Here is a 20,682-nt window from a genome sequence, read left to right as displayed (position 1 = left end):
CAAACCCGCCACTGCGGAACTCGATGCGGCTGCCCGATATCAGAAATGGGAAGAAGTTGATACCGACGCCGGTCGCATGGTGTACAGGCAGTACATGGAGCATGACAATCGTCTTCGGTCAGCCGGTAGTGGTCCGCAACCGAAAGAGCACAGTCGAAAACAAAAGACCTTCGCATTACCGCACCTTTTGGCGGGCCAGTCGTTCCACTCGTGAATATAACGACTCCAGGAGCTTTCTCTTCTAAGGGTCGATCGGAAGATATGATGATATCGGATGGGATCGAGGGTGGGAGTATACGTGCAAGGCCCTATAGGCACCCCACGAAAGTGCTCGTTGCTGGTCGAAGCAATGCGCTTTTCCAGATCGCAACACTTCTTCAAGTCGAAGGAACTAACTAATACTAAGGCTGACTTTGACTTCTCGACGAAGTAAGCTGCCTCCTCGACCGGTAGTGCTGGAGTTATGGGCACAGCCGCCGCCCCAAGCGCCAGGACTGCGAGCATGGCGACCGTGTACTCATAGCCGCCAGCCGCCACTATGGCAATGTACACCTCGTCTCTGCGGTCCAGTGCCTCGAGAGTCGCAGAGTTGGCGGTGTTTAGAATCGTCTCACGAAGGGCTAGCACATCCGAGAGAAGCTCTATGTGCGTTCTCTGATGGTTCGAGCGCACATCATCGATCACGATGCGTGCAGGCGTCCGAGTCGCATATCGAAGAAGTCGACTGAAAAGAGGCTGGAAAGCGTTATTCGAAGGGTCGAACGTCAATGTTTACTGGAAGTATATACCGTGTTGGGTAGAATGTTGTATCCTACATGTGTTGGGACCATGAAAGAGCGGTCTTCCATTATGGCGGTATCGCACCTGGATCGCGCATTTGCTTGTCACTCGTGCGTACGCGCCCTGACAGGGGATAAGCACGAGACATGGCGTCTTGTTCCTAGGCACGCGATATGAACGAGTCGGCTGAGGACATCATGGCGTCTGGTAAATGTCGGTAACGCCATCTTCCTTGTCCATGGCCCGTCCCACAAGAGCGCGGGGAATGCCCGTGGCATACCCCGCAGCATGGTCACACTCAGCCTCGCAAGGCTGCATGATCGGTTGCATCATCGTACACAGTACTCGAAACAATATGTGCAAACTAATCTTTTAACATGCGCTCGTACTGTCAAAGTAGCACGAATTCCAGTCTGTTCCATGGCCATGACTGCCTACTTCTAGCGACCATTTACCAATTCCAGTCTCGGACGAATGCTGCTTGTGTGCAAGAACTGTGCGACGCGACTTTTTCCGCATTCTGCTGTCGACGTCTTTCCTGCATACAGTTTCTGAACTGTTCGGGCGATGCGCAAGGATGTGGATCCATGACATCCCCTGCTCTTTCTCACATGTGTTCTTTCAAAATATAGGGTAGGCATCTCACATATCAGCCCTGGATCGATGTCGCACCAAGCCGAGATTCCACCTGCGGTGAGCCGCAACAACGAGCGGGAGTTGGAATGATCAACGTCGCATTCGCATGTGTTCACCGCCAGTTAAGTAGCAGCAGTAGGAATCGTCGGCCTGCTTGCCGTCTGTAAGACATCCACTTACAGTACATGAGTAGCTCCGTGATCACCCCGCCCGCCTACCTCTCCACATACCTTATTAGTCGAGAAACAGTCGCACACGTGTGGCACCAAATATAAATGCATGCCTGCATGAAGTCCTTCAATGCGAAGTCTCAGCGGCTCATTTGGGATGTGTCGGTTCACGTACTCGCTTACACGGCTATCGGCCGGTAGAGTCGCAGCCCGGATTTGGAGCCTGGTCTGTCGCATAAGTTTTGATGGTGACTCGGATGCTCAATCCATCACATCGGCTATGCCGTCACCGTTCGGGCACCCATGCTTCAATTTCGCCAATTCGATCGCAACTAACAATCAGCCATGGCAGGGGTGACTGAGCTGGCAGATCCGGTGTGCTTGACCCCTCAGTATACGCTCCACCTGCGACGTGTCTCCTCAAGAATGTCATTCCCACAGATGGTCGACGCCCGCTTACGCAGCCTTTGAGTGTCTTAATATGCGAGACTTCTCACCGCTACCTCACAGAACAGTCATATGGCTTTCTATGGCATCCAATAATGAAAGCGGACTCGTTATCCTTGGCGTTACACGCATACTGCTTGGGCACTCCCCACACGCCTGGTTGTAGGCATGAGGCGGCGAGCATATTCCCACGCATCCCCTCGTCTCAGCCTGTCATTTCACACGCTCTAATGCTGCACAAAACGATCGGGCAAATGCTCGTGGCATCGTGACTGTGGCTTGCTACGATCACTCGCATGTCAGAGCCATGTCCATTCTAGGGTGCATATTGGCGCTATGCTGTGCCGCGAAACTGCTGTACGCGACATCATCGAGGCGAGCATCTGGTCAGCCAGGCCAAGGCTGCGAGAGCAATGGGGCAAACAAAAAATGCTCCTACCTGGATCCCTGCCTTACTAGGGTGCGGCCGTGCATAGGAGGCGAACTTCTTGGTCTTTTGCGACCTGCATCCTGTGCTGCCGCCTGAGGCTCGCCTTCCCTACGAGATCTGTCAAGCGGATGCGGGACAAAGCCAGTGCGTGCCCTTCCAGTACCAAGTCAGTGGGGCTTCCTGAACGTTCCCGCAGCACCGGCTGCACCTCGCCTGCATCCGAGAGGTTTGGCACCTCTGGCACGGTGAACGAGGCGGACGGGGCATCGGGAGAACGAAACGTTGGGCGCATGTCAAATGGCAGGGGCTCTCAAAATAAGCAAAGCTTACACGGGGATGCGGGACCGCAAGCGCGGCGTCTTGCCGTTTGCGCTCAAGGCTGTTAGCGCCCTCGGTCACCAAACAATTCCAGTGCACCCTGCCGTTACACGACGCTCTCGGAAGCACCTTGCGGTGAAGGGGTGAAATGACAGCTCTTGTGGTCCCCTCCTGCATGTTTGCTCACTCAAAATCACAGTAGGTGTGACTGTACCTTTCCCGATATATATACTAACTAGCGCCAGGTCTGGCAATGTTCCTAGACCTCCCACTAACCTTGCCAAAGCCCGTGTTCCTAAGTACATTGCGAGCATCGCTTCACAGTCTCTCACAATGATTGTCAAATCGAAGACCCCTCCTCCCATGGAAACCAAACCTTTTCATCTCTCTTTCTTGGACCAAAATGTAGTCCGCGTCTACACGCAGACACTTTCTATATTTCCTGTGAGAGAAAATGCCCATTACAGTTTGTTTTGGAGATACTGACTGGCCGGCCAGTTTCCTGACCAAAATGAAGCCGAGGCCGCCATCAAAGCTCTTAGCGATGGACTTCGTCTCACGCTGCAGCGGTTCCCGTTCCTTGCCGGCACTCTTAGTCTCGCCGATCATGAATCTGGAAGGCTTACCCTGGATTATCCTACCTGCATCACGTTTGAGGACATGGACAAACTCTTGCGCTCAAAACAAATTCATTACGATGAGAAAACCTTCCCTTATACATACGAGCAACTTCGCCAAGATGGAATGCCTTCCAGTGCATTTCACGCCGCTATGTTCGTCCCAGACGACTTTGTTGACTTCCCCGGGATACCAGAATTCGGGGAAGGACAGGTCGACTTCACCAAAAGCGACGCGCCCGCAATGAGGGTTCAAGCATGTTTCATTCCAGGCGGGCTCGTACTGAGCATGTACATTCACCACAGCGTCTTGGATTGCTCCGGAGTCAGCACCTTTTGGACCGTCTTCAGCGCAAATGTTTCTAAAGTCTCAGGAAGACGTGAGCTCGAGGCAGATGAGATCTTCGGTAATTCAACTTGCAGATTTTGTGACCTTGTCGCTGACCAAAACAGCTCCCCGTAGTGTCGCAGAACATCAGTCATTTATGCGAGAACAACTCGAGGCTCGCATCCCCGTTCCCAGTCGATCACTCAAGGATCCGACTGCCGATTGCTACTGCGATGGACGGTATGAGTATGAGCAGACTTTACCCTCAGATACAGCATGTGCCCAAAGACTCCTCGTCATACCCGCTGCACGCATCCGCGACTACCGCGATCAATTGCGGCAATATTTCCCGAAAAGCAACCCGCCGACCATGTGCAACGTGTTGGCTGCGCTGGTCTGGACCCACGTAACGCGCGCAAGAGGAGAGCGCCTACTAAAAAATAACTGCAAAGAGACAAATATCGGCATCGCAACCGACCTGCGTCGGCGGCAACAACCACCCGAGACCGCACAGTACATGGGCAACATGGCCCTCTTCTCAAAGGGGACGCTGAAGATTGAAGATCTTCTGGCTGAGGAACGGTAAGTTTCAGCGATCTACAATCTTTCAGCCTGTAACACTTCATGTTGCATTGGCCATGCGTCCACCTCACGTTACCCGATTTTCCCTTGCAAGACAAGCTGACAAGTGCTGCAGTGTCACCAACAAGACGATCCTCCACGTCATCGAGAAAATCAAGAGCACCATCGGCAAGGTCAACAACGACTGGATCGCAACACAAATGGCTTTCTTCAAGTCCATCGAGCGCATCAGGGACACCGAGTGTGCACTAGCGCTGCGATTCGGTGCCGACATCTACATCACGTCGTGGTTGAATTTCGCCGCAGACCTGCGCTGGGGTATACCTGGCACAGACCTGGACACGGAGTCGCTTGACGGAAGGCCTGAGTTCATCAGGCGCTTATACAATCCGAGCGATGGTGGCATGATCTTCCTTCCTCGGAGGAGAAAGCCTGTGAACGGTGTTGAGGCACCGTTCGAGATCCTGGTTCGACTTGCTGAAGAAGACATGGATCGGGTTCTGAATGAAGCAGGTGGATTAAAGAGTTGGACGGATGCTGTGATTGATTGAAAGAACGGTGGTACTCATCGCGCGCGATAGGTTTTGAGGTGGCTTGAGCATCGCAACGCAGTTGAGCGTGCTGATGCACCAGCATCTTGTAGATGAACAGGTCATACTGGTATACGTACGTTGGAGTACGAAGGTTCGGGCATTTCTCTGGCGTTTTTGTTGAATTGTCTAGGTGTGGACATCTGATATCCTTGTACAAATAGTTTGCTTTGTGGGATGGTCTGGCGTTATTTATCGGATTTGTTCTCTCTTTCCAATGTTGTCTGTCATTGATATAACACCTCACTGGTGCGACAGTCGTGTTTTGCAAAGCATCACGTGCTACACCAGAATTTACACTGCGGATGTAGTATTCTGGACGGTCTCTGAAATACAGTATTCACTTCCTCTACGGTCCTTGCGCCTCATCGTTGCTACATCAGATACCGAAAATTGCCATCGCTCCACCAGCTAGTTTCCGCAAGTGCACCTCCCCGCACGGTGATCGCACATCATCTCAAATGCCCTAGCAACAACAACGGCTGCGAATACCGAGGTATCAAACGCGTGGAAAAATATCCGCACTATTACCGGAGAGATTCAACTTCTCAAAAAACAAACCATGTAAGCTTGACTTCACGACGTGGCTACGCTTGCCATACCTACAAACAACGGGACCGTGCTCCATGTCTTTGACGACTCGCGTAAGCGATCCTTCAGTATGCGAGACTTCACCGATCATCTAAAACCAGGCCCATGACGGCACCGCGACGCTCCAGGCCGAACGCGATGGGGTCAGCAATCAATGTTAAGGAACTAGCATGGGCACCTACTGGGGCGAGATGGTTTCCTCGAGCGGCAGGAAAAGGTGCTGAAGGTCCTCAGTAAAGAGAAAATATTCAAGAAGGACCAGCAGTTGAATCTCTCGCGGCCAGAGCGATACCATCTAGGTTTAGCCAGAGCAAAAGCAACTCAGCGTCTCATCAGACGCGAAGGATGGGACCATGAGGACTACAAGCTGGCGGAATACCTCAACGACGAAATGTCACCATATTTTTTGCATATGTCCATGTTTGGTCAGTACGAGCGCTTTTGGTGTGGCCAGGCATCAAGCTGACGCCGCCAGTAACCACGGTCAGGGAACAGGGCTCGGAGGAGCAGCAGTCATACTGGATGCCAAAGATACTCAGCTATGACATTATTGGCTGCTACGCCCAAACAGAGCTAGGTCATGGCAGTAACGTGCGTGGCCTGGAGACTACTGCAACATGGGATCCCATTAAAAAGGAATTTGAGATACACAGCCCGCATTTGACAGCCAGCAAATGGTGGAATGGGTCAATGGGCCGGACAGCCACACATGCGGTATGTTACACAAGCGCCACCGTCCTGTGACACGGCTCGTACACACACTCACTAAGACTATACGCGTAGATCGTGGTCGCACAACTGCTGTTGCCCAGGAGAGATGACCCGACCACTCTTACCAGCCACGGCCCGCAGACATTTATTGTACAGATTCGGGACAAGAAGTCGCATCTCCCGCTCGAAGGGATAGCTGTAGGCGATATCGGCCCGAAATACGGTACGTTTGCTACCACTTGTGGTCAAGATGCAGTGTGGAGGTGCTCGGACTGTTTTCTGTATGGTCAAAATGTCATGCATCCCTATGCAAGGAAAATTTTGAGCGAAAACGAGCTGTGCTGTGTTTATTGTCGTGTCTAAAATCGATAGTCAATTACTAACAGCGTCCCAGGTTATGCATCCATGGACAACGGATACATGCTTTTCAACCACTTTCGCGTCCCCAGATCAGCGATGCTTTCCCGCTATGCAGAAGTGGCGGACGAAACGGGCGCATTTGTTTCGATGGGTCATCCTGCCGTCGTTTATGGCTCGCTCACATACGTCCGCGGCCAGATCATCATGCATGCACGCCTTGTGCTAGCGCGAGCTGTTACAATTGCTGTACGCTACTGCTCGATTCGGCGGCAATTCAGAGATCGCGACTCGAAAAGTCCGCAGGATGACGAAATGAAGGTGTTGGACTATCCGACGGTGCAGATCCGTATCCTGCCTTTGCTCGCCACGACGTTCGCTCTGCATTACACGGGTGAGTACATGTACGAGCTTTACCGAAAGAGCAGAGAAACTATCGAGGCGGGTGATTTCGGGCCTCTTGCGGAGTTGCACAGCGCGAGTAGCGGTCTGAAAAGTTTATGCACCACACTTGCGGCTGATGGCATTGAAACATGTCGTCGAGCAATGGGAGGTCATGGGTTTGGTGGACGCAGTGGGCTTGTAGGACTCAACGCAGACTATCTTAGTAAGCCTACGGTAGAAGGAGATAACTGGATGATTACACAGCAGGTGGCGTCCTACTTGATCAAAAAAATATCTGAGGCGGTGAAAGATCCTCACGCCACGCCAAAAGATCCCACCGACGAGCTTTTCCAGTACTACCTCAAGAATAGGAGCCACCGCGTACCGCAGACTGTGGTGAAAGACGGGACTATTGACGATCAAGCAATCGTCGAGATCTTCCAATGGCGCGCGGCGGACCTCTCCTACCGGGCCTACCAAGCTCGGGTCGTCGAGAAGAAGGGCTGGACGAAAATGATGATACAGCTTCACAACCTTAGTCGCGCATACTCGGAACAGATTCTGGTTACAAACTTTTACAAGTCATTTAGTACGCTGTCGAGTCTCAGCTCGCCGACCCCGAACGTCCTCAAAATCTGCTTCCGCCTGTACGCCCTCTACACGCTCGATCAAGCCGCGTCCTCGTTCAGCATGACCGCCGCCGTGAGCCCCGAGTCGGTGTACGGTTTGCAGGATATTATTCTGGAGTTGATGGCGGAGCTGCGTCCGCACGCTGTCAAACTTGTAGATGCGTGGTCGATACCTGACTTCCTGCTTGACAGTGCTTTGGGACGGAGCGATGGCAAAGTGTATGAAGAGTTATTTGATATGGCGCATAGGAGGAACCCCCTCAACAAGGTGACGTTCGATCCGAATTGGAGAAGTGAGGATATTGTGATGGGAAGCGGCGATGGTGGAAAGCACGTGCTTGCGAAATTATAGAATAAACTTCAATGTGTAGGTTGTCGTGTATTCAGACTCAGTATTCTGTGTTGCGAGATGGCGTACAGTATGTTTTATCATCTCATCCCGTACCGTCATACGCAAACTTGGCTACTACAAGAGAAATTTGATGCCGCGACATCGAAGACGGTAGTGTTTCCAGATCAGACTCGAAGTTGTCTGCGTAGGTGCTAAGAGCAGGGTGAAAGGTCTGGGCACCTCTCACCTTGGTCCGAGACCCTTTGGCTGAGATGGTTTGTTTGCGCCAAGCTATCTACTAGGTGCTACACTGGCGCCTTTTCTGACTCTCACTTTCTCTCCATATCTTACGTGCCGCTACAACTTTCGACATTCAATATTCAAGCTACCGCCCTGAGCAGAGTAGTCTACTTGAAATGAAGGTACTCAAGCAACGCCGCGGCGCCAAACGCCAAAATATATCGTATAGGACCCTCGGCGATGTCCTGCGGAGCATCAGAGAAGACGTGTGAGTATCAGTGCACCAAAACAAAGACAACCAAGAGCTGACCAAGGCGTAGTGGATTGAACAGCCATACCCCGCTGCTTAGGCTTCCAGCAGAAATCCGCAACGAAATCTACGACTACACCTTCTCTGGCGAAATCGTTGGCGTTAACACGAAGCGTATCTGGGCGGGTCACGTCACAGCCAAACACCAAAAACACAACAGTCTACTTGCGCTCCACCAGACGTGTCGTCAACTCAGACGCGAGACCCGACACTCCCTGTATACCCACGCCATCTTCAGGTTCGATCGTATAGATTCAGACTCCGGCATCGCAAAGCTTGGACGTGAGGTTTATCAAGCTATCCAATCTGTCAAGCTTCACGACCGCTACGTCAGTCTGATTGTGGACCTTCACTCGATCTGCCCCGAACTTCGAAAATCTGCGTTGAAGGGTTGGGTCGTTGGAGATTTTGCTGCTCTCAAGAACGTCTATTCGCATATGTCGCGGGAAGATTTTGGCAAGACGAAGGAAGACAAGATATTCGAACAAGGTGTTAGGTGCATGTTTGGCAAGCAGGATCTGGTGGTTCGCGTGATTGAGTGTATAGAGTGATTCAGCTTTCGATCGCAGCCTGCAAAGTGGAGGCAAGACTATACGTACATAGGCATTGGCGGATGATGACACCGAAAGTGGTCAAGCGTGTGTACGCTAGCGAATGAACAAGATGAAAGTAGTCAAGTATGCGCTAAGACGGTTTGTCTTTCCCCCTCGCTCTCTTAGACTTTACCATTCGATCGACCTCGATATTCTCTCCTCACTTCCCCAACCCCTCGAACACTCCGCAACATCAACTCAACCTGATGGCCACTACCAAAGCACAAGCTGTTGCCGACATGCGTGCATTCGCTGATGCTGACAATCCCCTCGAGGAAATGTAAGCAACCACTCAAGATAGTAACAGCCGAAGAACTCACAGACAAAAGTACGCAAGCCAACCAGATCAAGTCTCCTCTACTCAAATTGCCCGCCGAGATTCGCGGCATTATTTACGAATATGTCTTCTGCGACCTCATTGTCCGAGTCAATACAAACGAGCCCCGGCTCAAACGGTACAGCACCTACCTCCAACCACTTGCACCACGCCAATTATGTCGTCAAATTCGTTGCGAGACCCAATCTGCCTATTTCAAGTACACCCAGTTCTACTTCCAGAACTATGATCTCTGTGACAGCAGCGACAAAGTTGCGCTTCCGCTCGGAGATATAAACTGCAGCGCGATTCAGTCGATCAAGTTAGAGCCGCGACTTTCCTACAACTTGGTGGAGTATGCATATATATATACCCAAAAGCTGCGGCGTGACAGTTTGGCGGCGAAGAGGCTCATGAAAGGCTTAAAAGTCGTCGGAAGAGAGTTGAGCGCATCCACATCATAGTCACCCCTATGAGGACTGCTTCGAGCTATTACAAGCACTACGAGACGCAGCCCAGAGAACATGTGTGTTTTATGTTCGGGAATAACGACATTCAATTGCACATCAACGATGACTGAACGAGTACATCGGGTGGCTGATGACTGCGCTGTAGGTGGGGGTCGAAGTGAAAGACTTGCGAGCTTTTTCCATCGTAGAAAATTGGTAGGCGGTGACTGAAGGCAACACGAAATGGCATATACATTCGGATTATTTGTAGTCTTTGTAACCATAACCTAAGCGCTGAAATTGCCAAGGAGTTTTGACTGTTATCTGGAGTGAGTTGAGAAACTCATGGATGGATTTCAATGACCGAAAGCTATTCACATATGCTGGTGAATTCTTCCGACTACGTCTGACGTGAAACTACTACCAGAAGAATCTGTTCGAGCCGTATCGTTTGATCCACTGTTCGTGCAACAAGTCTGCGGAGCACTGGCTGGGTGAAGGTGAAGTCGATGCCAAGCGTGCCGTTTGCACTTAGCTTGGGCGCACGACATCTTCCGGACTGCTACAACAAAACACTCTCTTGCCCGTACTCTTCGACCCCGCTCTTCAACTCCTACATCCGACACCGGTGTGCGTTTCTTCCACGACAATGGACAGCGGCACGCCATTCCAAGCGCTCAGCATCAGTGGAGGTGATCTTGAAGCCATGTGAGTGCGCGCCTGATACCTAGGTATTGACCACAGGGCCCTTGCTGACAGGAAGAATAGTACCCAGGCCAATCAGCGCACTTTGCTCCTCCTGAAGTTGCCGGCCGAGCTCCGCAACCGCGTCTACGAAGCAGTCTGTCTACACAGCACCATTTCAATTCTACCTAAGAATATCATCTACCATCCCGGAATGTTCTCACCAAATGCCACCAAGCATCGATCGGGCCTCCCTTTGGTGCAAGTTTGTCGCCAGATCCGCCACGAATCGATGCCAACATTCCTCCGCCATACGACTTTTGACTTAACAGAGCTGTATCATTCTCGTAATGAGGAGATAGACTGGAGTTTCCGCAAAGTAGCTCGTTCGATCGAACTACGCGCGTATCTGGCATGGGATATGATCTACTGCTGGGAAAGGCAGAGGATCACGTTGTTTAGTGTTGACATGCCATGTCTTGAAGATGTGTACGTCCTTGTGACGGGACAGGAGAGTTCCTGGTGTACCTTTCAGAGCCACAATGACTTTCAAGAGGCTTCAAGGGCGGCGTTCGGCAGTAAGAGCCTACAAATTCATTTCAAAGCTAGAAAGGGCGATTCGAAACAGCTCGGGGTTGGAGAAGGTAACGAAGCGGAGGGAGTACACACTATGAGCGATGCAGGAGATACTAGGTAATCCTCGCCAGACCTACATATGATCCGCAATTGGCTCAGTGATTGCTACGACAATGTAGCAGTTGAAGATTCTTTAATACATTAAAAGAGGTTGATTGAAAGAATTGTACTACCTCAGCATTTGCTTCAAGGCTATATCAGTCTACGTTGCCCGCATCGAGGTTCCGCAAAGGCATCTAGGTTGACTGTTTCACTGATGATGTATCATTGCTAGTGCTTCTGGCTCCAATGGTCAGGATGGTTCCATGTGTGATAAAGTGAAATGGAGCATCTCCAATATATGAGATTGATGCCTCGAGAACCAGGACTCACACGAAGTGAACAGCAGCCTGCGCCGCAGGTTCACGCCAAGCACATCGTTTGCATTCGCACCGGCACCCGTTGCTTATCCCCACCCAACACCTCAGTCAGCTAAACCTTTCCTACCCACTCTACTGGACCTCAACTTCCACAATGAAAAAGCCTACGCCACTTTTCAGCATGGACAGCAGCATCTGGGGCTATAAGCCACAAACTGCCGAGCACTATTGCGAGTGGATGTACGTCTGTCCACAATCCTCACTTAAGACTTACTAACAGACAAAACACAGTACTCAAAGAAACCAGCGCGAATCAACCTTGTTGCGCGTGCCCGCTGAGATCCGCAACATGATCTTCGACCTAGCTTGTCAAGATACCGTCATCACCGTCCCGTACATCGCTCTTGTTCAGCCGAGGGAACCACAGAAGTGCGCACACCAGGGATCCTCTGCTCTGCTACACACCAGCCGCCAAGTGCGCCACGAAGCGCATCCTATCTTCTACTTCCACGCCGTGTTCAGATTCGGAGGGATCGGAACCGCCAATCTGAACAACAAGCTGGGACAACATGTGTGCAACCACATCCGTGCCATTGAGCTTCCTCAGAGCGTAGCGACTATAATGACTCTCTCCGGGACAAATGTAGATTTGTGCAAGACAGAGTACGGTGCAGACCTGCCGAGCCTCGACCATGTGTATGTGAAAGTGGTTAAAGGGCTGTGGAATTCTTCTGGTCCCGCAAACAACATATACGGCAACATTGAAGGAGCAGTGAGGAAGATATATGATAGGCCTCGGCTGATCGCTTTGGTCCCGACGGTATTGTATACGCCACCATCCCCTCTGCAGTAGGCAGGAGGCCCTGGTCAAGCTCCGCCGTCGTGGGCTCTGTAGGCACGAAGCGAAGCCGATGAGGACATTTCAGATGGGATGTATTGAAATAGAGTTGATATTCAAGGATAAAGCTGGAATATGAAAGATTACGAAACATTGCAAAAGTGAAGATGCCATCTCCCTCTTAAAATCATGAAGTCAAGTTCCGCGCTAGTCCAATCGATAACCCGCTTACATAAACGCACGAGCCCCCAATCCATCCACAGCTTTGCCAAACCACATTGAGCAATCGTGAACATCACCTCGCCATATCCTGCATCTCGCCAACAAATTCCTTCCTGGATCTATCACCTCCAGGAAACACATCAAAAAATCCTTGCAGTCGAGGAAATACTGAGAGAAAGAGCTGGGACACCCCACATCGAGGCGAACAAAATGGACATTCGTGTGCTGCGCCCGTCGGACATTCCGCATGTCCAGCTTGCGAACATTACGAACCTGCCGGAGAATTACTTTTGCAAGTACTACTTGTACCATGCTATGAGTTGGCCGCAGTTGAGCTATGTTGCTGTTGATGTAAGTACTTGTGGACTTTTGTTTCGCCTCTACGTCTACCACTATGCAATGCAGAAAGAGCTGGGAGTATGTCGAGACAAGGGATCGATTTAGAAGAGCATGGAAATACGTGCTTGCGTTGCAATTATGCCCCATGGGCCAGCACGAGCAACGGTCATGGATTAAAAACAAAAGAGACACCACGTGACCCTTTCCACCCACCACCTACGACCATCACATTACCACCCATCCATGCATCCATCTACTAACATCTTCAAGGTCTCCCGCCCGCCCAAAACCCCCTACGACCCGCCCAAAATCGTCGGCTACGTGCTCGCCAAAATGGAAGAAGAACCCACCGACGGCATCCCCCACGGCCACATCACCTCCCTATCCGTAATGCGCACGCACCGCCGTCTCGGGCTCGCAGAAAAACTCATGCGCCAGTCCCAACGCGCCATGGCCGAGACTTTTGCCGCGCACTACGTCTCCCTGCACGTGCGCATGTCCAACACCGCCGCGCTGCATCTGTACCGCGACACGCTGGGCTTCAGCGTGGACAAGGTCGAGGCCAAGTACTATGCCGACGGCGAGGATGCGTATAGTATGAAGATGGAGCTGGACGGGCTCAAGCAGCAGCTAAGGGAGCAGGAGGAGGAGATTTTCGGCAGCGAGGGGAAAGATGAGGGCGAGGCGGTTGGGAGCGAGGGCAAGGAGGAGAAGGTCAAGGTGAAGATTGGGAGGGGCAAGGGGGTCGCGGATTTGGTGGAGAGGAGTGAGGTTGCGACATAGGTGGGATGAGGTGACGGTGTGGACAAGAGGATGGGAGCGTTGGAGGTGGATGACGCTGCTGAGAGCGTCCAAAATAGGTCTTTTGTGATGATAGAATACCCGGATACTTGTCTCATAGTTAAAAAAATTACAAAAAAATCACCAGGTCTATATAAACGCCGCCCGTTCTTAATTTTTATTTCTCTTTTTCCTCTTGGGTGGATTATGTAATGTATTGAACTTATATCAATCTATGTGTTTTCGTATATTTTATATCACTATATTATTTTTTTTCCATGTGCATCTTCAATATCACATCACATCAGCCCACCCAAAACAACCTTGCCCACGCCCCCAACCTCACTCTTCAACCCCGCACGACAACTCTCCTCAAACTCCCTCACCACGCCCGCAAGAATAATCTTCCTGACCCGCGCATCCGCCTTGTTGAACAAATCACCCACGAGACTCGGTACGCCGCCGCCCGCCAAACTCACGCTTTCGGGCGTTCCTAGCATGCTGAGGATCTTGGTGTAGCAGTCAATCAAGACATCACAGAGTGTAGCGAAGGTGCTGAAGAAGTCGGGGTCGAAGGGTAAGGAGGGTGTTTGCAGGTGCGTGTAGGATTCGTTGGGGAGGAGGTCGTTGTTCTCCGGCGGCGAGTCGAGGCCGAATGAACTTTCGCTGTTGGCGCTGTTACTCGGCGTGAGTAGGGGGTAGTCGCTCAGGCCTGTTGCGCTACTACTCCGCCTAGCCTTCCCGCCCAGATTCGCGCGCTTGAACATTTGTGGGAGGCGCGCGCGGCTCAGGCTGGATGGGGTGCTGCCGTCGGTGGGGTGTATGCTTTGGTACTGTTCGAATTCGAGGAGGAGGGCGTTGAGGGCTTTGAGGTAGTCGGTCGGGGAGTTTGCATTGAGGTCGAGGATGGTGGGCAGGCTGAAGCCGAGGAGGAGGTAGTGGGTTGCGCGGCGGGCTTGGGCACGGGGGGTTGAGGAGGGGAGGCGGGTGAGGTCTGCTTTGGAGAAGAGCAGCGTGTTGAACCAGTATATGCGGCCCTCGTGGCTGGGGTGTGTTAGTTGAGAATGGGTTGCGGTATCAGAAGTACTTACGCCTTCCGCAGGTAGTCTAGTGTCGATATGCGCTTGGATGCCAGTTCTTGTATGTGCTGGAAGATGATGTTGGGGTTTGCACTGTTCGGCAGCGGTATAGGCGCGGCTGGTGCGAGCGTTGCATTTGCTTGTCGGTTCGCCTGCAGGATCTCCTTTTGTGTCGGTGGGTGCCTCAATGGCATAGGTACCGCCATGCCGAAGGGCGTCTTGGGCTTGTCAACCGCACTGAGTGGGCTCTTCTCGTAGGCCTGTGTGTTTGGTCCGCCCTCGGCCTTTACATTCTCGCTGCTCTTTTGCTTGTTCCGCGAGAATGTGGATATGGAGAGGGTGGGTCGGGGCACGCTGGCAGCCGCATTGGGGGCCTTTTCGGGGGAGTAGGTGAGCGCCAGGTTGGCGGAGGGGGTCCTCTTGTGCGAGGACGTGCTGGCTGTGCCGCCGGAAGTGTTGGTGCGGACAGAGTTGCTGCGAGAGCGGCGCAGAGACGAGCCAATGTCCGTGACCGAGGATGCAATCGAGTGCCGGCTCGCGTGCCTGCGGTGATGTGGCGTCGTCGGCTGTATGGGATTGCTGTCGTATTGGCCGGGCTCGTGAGGGGTCTCGTCTGGCGCAGGCGTGCTGCTGGGGGCGGGCGGGAGAATGAGGGCAGGCGGGGACGCGGCGTTGGTGCGGTGGTAGGAATGGGACGAGTAGGAGACGGAGGAGCGCGAGGCCTTGTTCTGGTGGCCCTTGGAGGAGCCCTTGGTGCTGGAGAAGAAGGACGGGCGGCGCGAAAAGAAGCCCGAGGCGGTGGCACTGGCACTGGCACTGGCACCGATACTGGCACTGGCACTGAGGTTGGATGCGTGGTCGGCCATTGTGCAATGCAATCCTTGTGGAGACTATAGCGACTACCAATAATCAGGGACGCTGCTCAGGGGTTCCGGGTTGTCACAGGCCCGCTTGCACGCCGGCCATGGCGGGGGTGGCTTCAACGGCTGGACGGCCAACACCACGCACGCGGCGCACGCGTGTATTTATAGAGGGCTCCCAGCGGACTCGGGGAACTGTGCGACTGCGGACAGCCAACTCTGTCTCGTCGTTGCGGCGCCTCGACGCTGGCCTGCGACACCAATGGGCCCCCAGCTCCAAGTCCGACGCAGGAACAGCTCTGGCGCTTCCGAGCAGAGTTGCTCCCTGGCCACTCATATCCACGGCCGCCCGCATCCCTGCCCACCTTCACCTCCACTGTCTGTCGCCCAAGAGTCCACGAGTCCACGAGTCCGAGCTCCCCGTCGCCCTCGATATCTTGGAAGCGGCGGCCACGTGCGACGGCAAACTAGATCTGCATCGCGTGTTTAGTGACTGCGCGTGCCTTCCAGACGCCCGCTGCATCTCCCACCGTCCCTCACCCATTCCGCGGTTTGACAGCCCCGCGCAGCAACCCCACGTCATCGCTACCACTGCTATTGCTACCATGCAGCGCCGCCAGAGCGCACGAGTACGTCTGCGCCAGCCATCCGGGACATTCACCCTCTAATCAGTCGCAGGGAGAGTACATCCCCGCCGAGGGGGACTGGCCCGTAGATCCCCAGCACGACGTCGAGGTTTCAGACCAGCGCATCTGGGTCGACGGCTGCTTCGACTTTGCCCACCACGGTATGCCTGTCGTGACGCCTCTATCCCGCGCATGCTCACCACCTCGCAGGCCATGCCGGCGCCATGCTGCAGGCCCGCCAGCTGGGCAACGAGCTGCTGGTAGGCGTGCACTCGGATGAGGCCATTCTCGAGAACAAAGGCCCCACCGTCATGCGCCTCAACGAACGGTGCGCCCTGCCACTGAACTCTATGTACGACACGCACTGATTATCCCAGGGTCATGGCCGTCGAAGCCTGTCGCTGGGCCACCAAGGCCGTCCCCAAAGCCCCCTACGTGACCTCGCTCCCCTGGATCACGCACTACGGCTGCCAGTACGTCGTGCACGGCGATGACATCACCTCCGACAGCGACGGTAAGGACTGCTATCGCTATGTCAAGGCCGCCGGCAGATTCAAGGTCGTCAAGCGCACTCCCGGCATCTCGACGACCGACCTCGTGGGCCGCATGCTGCTGTGCACCAAGACGCACTTTATACAATCCCTCGAGAAGAGGCTGTCCGGTGACGAGGGCCCAGGTGGAGAGGCGGAGCGCCTGGAGACGGGACAGGCTATGCTGCAGCGCATCAAGGACTATGCGACGGATGCCAGCGGACTTGCGCCTGGCTGCGATGTGTGGTACTGGCATGCTTCGCGTCCGGCGAAGCTGCGGAGAACGACAACCAGCAATGCCGCTCCGCCCGAGCGGCCAGGCGTTGTACGGTCAGAAACCGTAGGCAGTCAGAACCCTGTCAAGGAGGAGAAGGGCAAGTTCCACCAGCTCGTAGAAGGCAAGGGAGTGAAGCCCGGACAGAGAGTCGTCTACGTCGACGGAGGATGGGACCTGTTTTCTTCCGGCCACATCGAGTTCCTGCGGCTCGTCACCCAGGCTGAGGAGACCGCCGCAAAAGCCAAAGGATGGTTCACCGAAGAGGCCAAGAAGGAGCGCATAGAAAAGACCGGCGAAGACTACCCGCCTGCCTTCATAGTCGCGGGCATCCACGACGACGAAGTCATCAACCACTGGAAAGGCATCAACTTCCCCATCATGAACGTCTTTGAGCGCGGCCTGTGTGTACTGCAATGCAAGGTCAGCAACCAACATCAACTCCACCATCACCAGCTAACGTGCCCAGTACGTCCACGCCGTCGTCTTCGGCTCGCCCTTCTCCCTCTCCAAAGCCTTCCTCCTCACGCTCCCCTACTCCACCCCCACCGCCGTCTACCACGGCATCACCAAATTCATGCCGCTCACCTACGACCCCTACGCCGTCACCAAGGCCCTCAACATCTACCGCGAGATCGCTAACCACGAGTTCCAAAACGTCAATTCCGCCGAGATTGTCGCCCGCATCATGAAGGGCCGCGCGCTGTACGAGGAACGACAGCGCAAGAAGGGCGAGAAGGGCATGGGCGAGGAGGTCGAGAGGCTCAGACAGGAGCTGGAGCGCGAGCAGAAGAGGAAGGAGGTTGAGGGGCAGTTTGGGCTTTAAGTTGGTTGTTGCATGAGCGAGCGAGCATTTGGACAGACATGGTTAAGTTGAAAATACCCTTTTGGACAAATCGGTTTAGAATTGACACTTTGGGTTCGCCGGCGTGATTTGAGCGACTCCTAATCTTTCTGCCCGATTGTGTCTTGTCTTCTTCTAACTCTTTACTTCTCCCCCTTCACAGACTCCCTTTGTACGCAGCTCATGCATGAGAAACGAAACTACAACGACCACAGCCCGGTCTGTCTTCTCTCAGGCCCGACTCAATATCTCCGTCCTTCACGCTCCTACACTGACGCATGTCGCCACACGCACTATCCCGAGGCGCATGCTCGATCACAGCTTCGAGCTCGTAATCTTGTCTCACTTCAGCTAACCAAGTAATTCATGGCCCCGCGGGAATGTTTACATGTGACGGTTCTCCCGCGGTATCGGCGGAGCAGCACACTAACGATCGAATCGCGGTAGTGCAGCGCTGCAATGGCGAGGATGAGGCCTGTTAGACCGAAGGCGATTTGCAGGATGATTTCGATTAGGTCGTCTTGTGGCATCGTAAGGAGGGGTGGCTGGGGTTGGAGGAGGAGAGATGTATCGTGAGTAATTCGTAATCGATGCAATGAAGGGTGCTCAGGTTAAGATGTAGAATCACACAGTGTGGATACGAGGGACGAAAGAAGAAAGTGGTAGACTACGCAGATGTATATTGTAGAAATAGCGAGATGAGTGGATGGTGGGATATATACAGGTCGCCGTCACGCTGCTGTGTAGTATGAGCAGTCCTTCTTGCTGCGCCAATGGTCTGGATACTCTTTGGGCCAAGAGAGCGAGAGCGAGAGCGAGCCGGTCAACTTGCGCCAAGTCTGCAGTCTTTCGCAGTCTGAGATGGGGAGGGAGTGGCATGGTGCCAAGCGTTCACTCTCTTGTATCATCAGATATGTAGGATGTGGTAGACTGCCAAGAGAGCGTGATGTTTACCTCAGCACTGCTGGGCAACGATTTCAGTGTGCCAAGGTCACTGGAGATGTGTAGCCAGTCCGATTGAGGTGGGCGGAAGCTGAGGTTACCTTTAACGTCCGCAGCTTACATCTGGGCGTGTACATCAGCCTGGCCAAGGGTGGGCTTGGCGCTTGTGCGCTATTTTCCTCAGCTGGGGACGGTTTTGTATGCAAACTGGCATAATATGGGAATGACGACATCGAGCACAGGTTTGAACCTGTTTACTTCAGGTTTGGACGTCCGACCAACGCATGTATGTACGTGCCTGGCATCGCCCTATCCTCGCATCTAGGTGAGGTAACACAGTGGAGAATATTGAAAGAGATGCGATATTGACAGACACTGCTTTAGCTAGGATCTGGTACTATTTTGTTGCTACGTAAATGGAATCCACTGTGAGCTACATGTTTCACGCTTTATGAGACGGTTGACTACACTTACCTCGGCCGCATCAAGATGTGACTTCATGGATGCTTCTCTTGTTGGCGATTGAACGTAGATGACATACTGGGACTAGGATTATCTCGCACATGTGCAATCATCTTAATGGGTGGTGCTCGTACATACGCTGTATCCGGGGTCGTTTAGGGGTTGGCATCTCATCGAGCGTTTAGACGTCTCTCGTACTGAAGCGAGTCTGAAAATAGTGCGGCAGTGCAAGACCGGTTTGCTTATGCAGGTTATCTGGACGGAAATTGGATTACGGTTCGTTCTCTACACTCTACTTCAATAATTTTATCAACATGCGGTCAGACTCGACAAGTTCTTCAAGGCAGGGAGAACAGTTCTTGAGAGCATGAAACAAATTTTAATTCAGATTCTTTTGAGACTAAGTACGCGAGAGATGTGAAGCAACAACCTGGTAACTTGTGGGAGTTGACAACCATAAGCGCCCGGTCGAGTTTCGCGTAACAATCTCGTTGCAAAGTATCCGATATCCGACCTGAGGCTTAATAAGGCTATCATGATTCCCGTGACTTCAAGACCAGCCTGCTAACGGTACGATTGGCGTGCAGTCCACGTGTATCACCAGATACAGGCTAGTTCCTTCAAATTGTGAGGAGTGCAGGATTGGGTGCTGTTCTTGCTGCTGCAGGACTGTCTGATCGAAGTGGCTAGAGCGCCATGTCGGGGCTGACTGCACGTAGACAATGACATGTGGGTTTTGTTTCTCGTGGTCCGACCCCGCCGTCACCTGCCTTCAGCTGCATCGTGTCACCCAACGGGCCAATGGATGTCCGCGTAGTCTCTCTAGGATGTTAGGATTGACGCCAACATGCATATAGTCAGGCTCGATTGACGGTTCAACGGACTTTGTTGGAAATATAGCTTCAGCCTAGCCGGATATGGTACCATTCTCTACTTGTCGCTTGCCTCAGAGAGAGTCGCCAGGTACACTAAGAGGGGGCAGAGCAGGTATAAGACCCTGCTCCCAAGTTCAAAATCTCTGGGAGTACTGCATCATTCTGGCAAAGTCGTTTCGAACTTTTACATTTCAAGTCTCTCGGCTCCGATTCTCGACTACCGAGAGAAAGGATCTTGTCTGAAAGACGTATTTCCACGACCAATCCCAACCCTCTCTCTTGTCATAACACAAGCACCAGTCACTGTTATACACTACATTGAGGCTATGTCGAATACATCGGAAGCAACCAACATACTTCAGATATGCTTCGGCATCCTCGGAATCTTCAGCATGCTCGTTGCGCTAGCTGGTCTAAATTACCGCGACTCACTGGGTTGTGTCTTGCTGCGTCGATACCGCCGGTCCCGGGAGATATGTAGGCTAATAAACCCCTTTGGAACACCACCGCGATACTGATTCCT

General features: G+C 53.0%; 10 protein-coding genes across 10 annotated transcripts; 7 read left to right on the top strand and 3 right to left on the bottom strand.

The window, feature by feature from the left end:
- Window positions 1-975: 975 nt before the first annotated feature.
- SNOG_05066 (hypothetical protein) lies at window positions 976-1,208 on the bottom strand (the record flags this gene model as incomplete). The annotated part of the gene is made up of 2 exons (XM_001795425.1): window positions 976-1,092; window positions 1,170-1,208. 2 exons carry the CDS (start codon window positions 1,206-1,208, stop codon window positions 976-978), a joined length of 156 nt encoding a protein of 51 aa, XP_001795477.1.
- A 1,280-nt stretch (window positions 1,209-2,488) lies between these two features.
- SNOG_05065 (hypothetical protein) lies at window positions 2,489-2,958 on the bottom strand (the record flags this gene model as incomplete). The annotated part of the gene is made up of 2 exons (XM_001795424.1): window positions 2,489-2,770; window positions 2,794-2,958. The coding sequence occupies 2 exons, from the start codon at window positions 2,956-2,958 to the stop codon at window positions 2,489-2,491; spliced, it is 447 nt and encodes a 148-aa protein (XP_001795476.1).
- Window positions 2,959-3,441: 483 nt separating this feature from the next.
- On the top strand, window positions 3,442-4,859 carry SNOG_05064 (hypothetical protein; the record flags this gene model as incomplete). The annotated part of the gene is made up of 3 exons (XM_001795423.1): window positions 3,442-3,805; window positions 3,870-4,308; window positions 4,424-4,859. The coding sequence occupies 3 exons, from the start codon at window positions 3,442-3,444 to the stop codon at window positions 4,857-4,859; spliced, it is 1,239 nt and encodes a 412-aa protein (XP_001795475.1).
- Window positions 4,860-6,605: 1,746 nt separating this feature from the next.
- On the top strand, window positions 6,606-7,922 carry SNOG_05063 (hypothetical protein; the record flags this gene model as incomplete). The annotated part of the gene is made up of 1 exon (XM_001795422.1): window positions 6,606-7,922. One exon carries the CDS (start codon window positions 6,606-6,608, stop codon window positions 7,920-7,922), a length of 1,317 nt encoding a protein of 438 aa, XP_001795474.1.
- Window positions 7,923-8,317: 395 nt separating this feature from the next.
- Window positions 8,318-9,109, top strand: SNOG_05062 (hypothetical protein; the record flags this gene model as incomplete). The annotated part of the gene is made up of 3 exons (XM_001795421.1): window positions 8,318-8,409; window positions 8,462-8,947; window positions 9,055-9,109. 3 exons carry the CDS (start codon window positions 8,318-8,320, stop codon window positions 9,107-9,109), a joined length of 633 nt encoding a protein of 210 aa, XP_001795473.1.
- Window positions 9,110-9,250: 141 nt separating this feature from the next.
- Window positions 9,251-9,940, top strand: SNOG_05061 (hypothetical protein; the record flags this gene model as incomplete). Its single annotated transcript, XM_001795420.1, has 3 exons — window positions 9,251-9,324; window positions 9,374-9,632; window positions 9,755-9,940. The coding sequence occupies 3 exons, from the start codon at window positions 9,251-9,253 to the stop codon at window positions 9,938-9,940; spliced, it is 519 nt and encodes a 172-aa protein (XP_001795472.1).
- A 518-nt stretch (window positions 9,941-10,458) lies between these two features.
- On the top strand, window positions 10,459-11,190 carry SNOG_05060 (hypothetical protein; the record flags this gene model as incomplete). Its single annotated transcript, XM_001795419.1, has 2 exons — window positions 10,459-10,517; window positions 10,578-11,190. 2 exons carry the CDS (start codon window positions 10,459-10,461, stop codon window positions 11,188-11,190), a joined length of 672 nt encoding a protein of 223 aa, XP_001795471.1.
- A 452-nt stretch (window positions 11,191-11,642) lies between these two features.
- On the top strand, window positions 11,643-13,670 carry SNOG_05059 (hypothetical protein; the record flags this gene model as incomplete). Its single annotated transcript, XM_001795418.1, has 5 exons — window positions 11,643-11,728; window positions 11,789-12,260; window positions 12,281-12,383; window positions 12,706-12,899; window positions 13,158-13,670. 5 exons carry the CDS (start codon window positions 11,643-11,645, stop codon window positions 13,668-13,670), a joined length of 1,368 nt encoding a protein of 455 aa, XP_001795470.1.
- A 296-nt stretch (window positions 13,671-13,966) lies between these two features.
- On the bottom strand, window positions 13,967-15,612 carry SNOG_05057 (hypothetical protein; the record flags this gene model as incomplete). The annotated part of the gene is made up of 2 exons (XM_001795417.1): window positions 13,967-14,711; window positions 14,759-15,612. The coding sequence occupies 2 exons, from the start codon at window positions 15,610-15,612 to the stop codon at window positions 13,967-13,969; spliced, it is 1,599 nt and encodes a 532-aa protein (XP_001795469.1).
- A 599-nt stretch (window positions 15,613-16,211) lies between these two features.
- Window positions 16,212-17,968, top strand: SNOG_05056 (hypothetical protein; the record flags this gene model as incomplete). Its single annotated transcript, XM_001795416.1, has 5 exons — window positions 16,212-16,235; window positions 16,285-16,393; window positions 16,443-16,560; window positions 16,610-17,459; window positions 17,506-17,968. The coding sequence occupies 5 exons, from the start codon at window positions 16,212-16,214 to the stop codon at window positions 17,860-17,862; spliced, it is 1,458 nt and encodes a 485-aa protein (XP_001795468.1). The 3' UTR covers window positions 17,863-17,968.
- Between the last annotated feature and the right edge of the window lie 2,714 nt (window positions 17,969-20,682).

This window comes from Parastagonospora nodorum (assembly GCF_000146915.1).
Source record: "Parastagonospora nodorum SN15 chromosome Unknown scaffold_7, whole genome shotgun sequence".
In the NCBI taxonomy this organism is placed as follows: Eukaryota; Fungi; Ascomycota; class Dothideomycetes; order Pleosporales; family Phaeosphaeriaceae; genus Parastagonospora; species Parastagonospora nodorum.
This window is presented reverse-complemented; position numbering and strand designations above follow the sequence as displayed.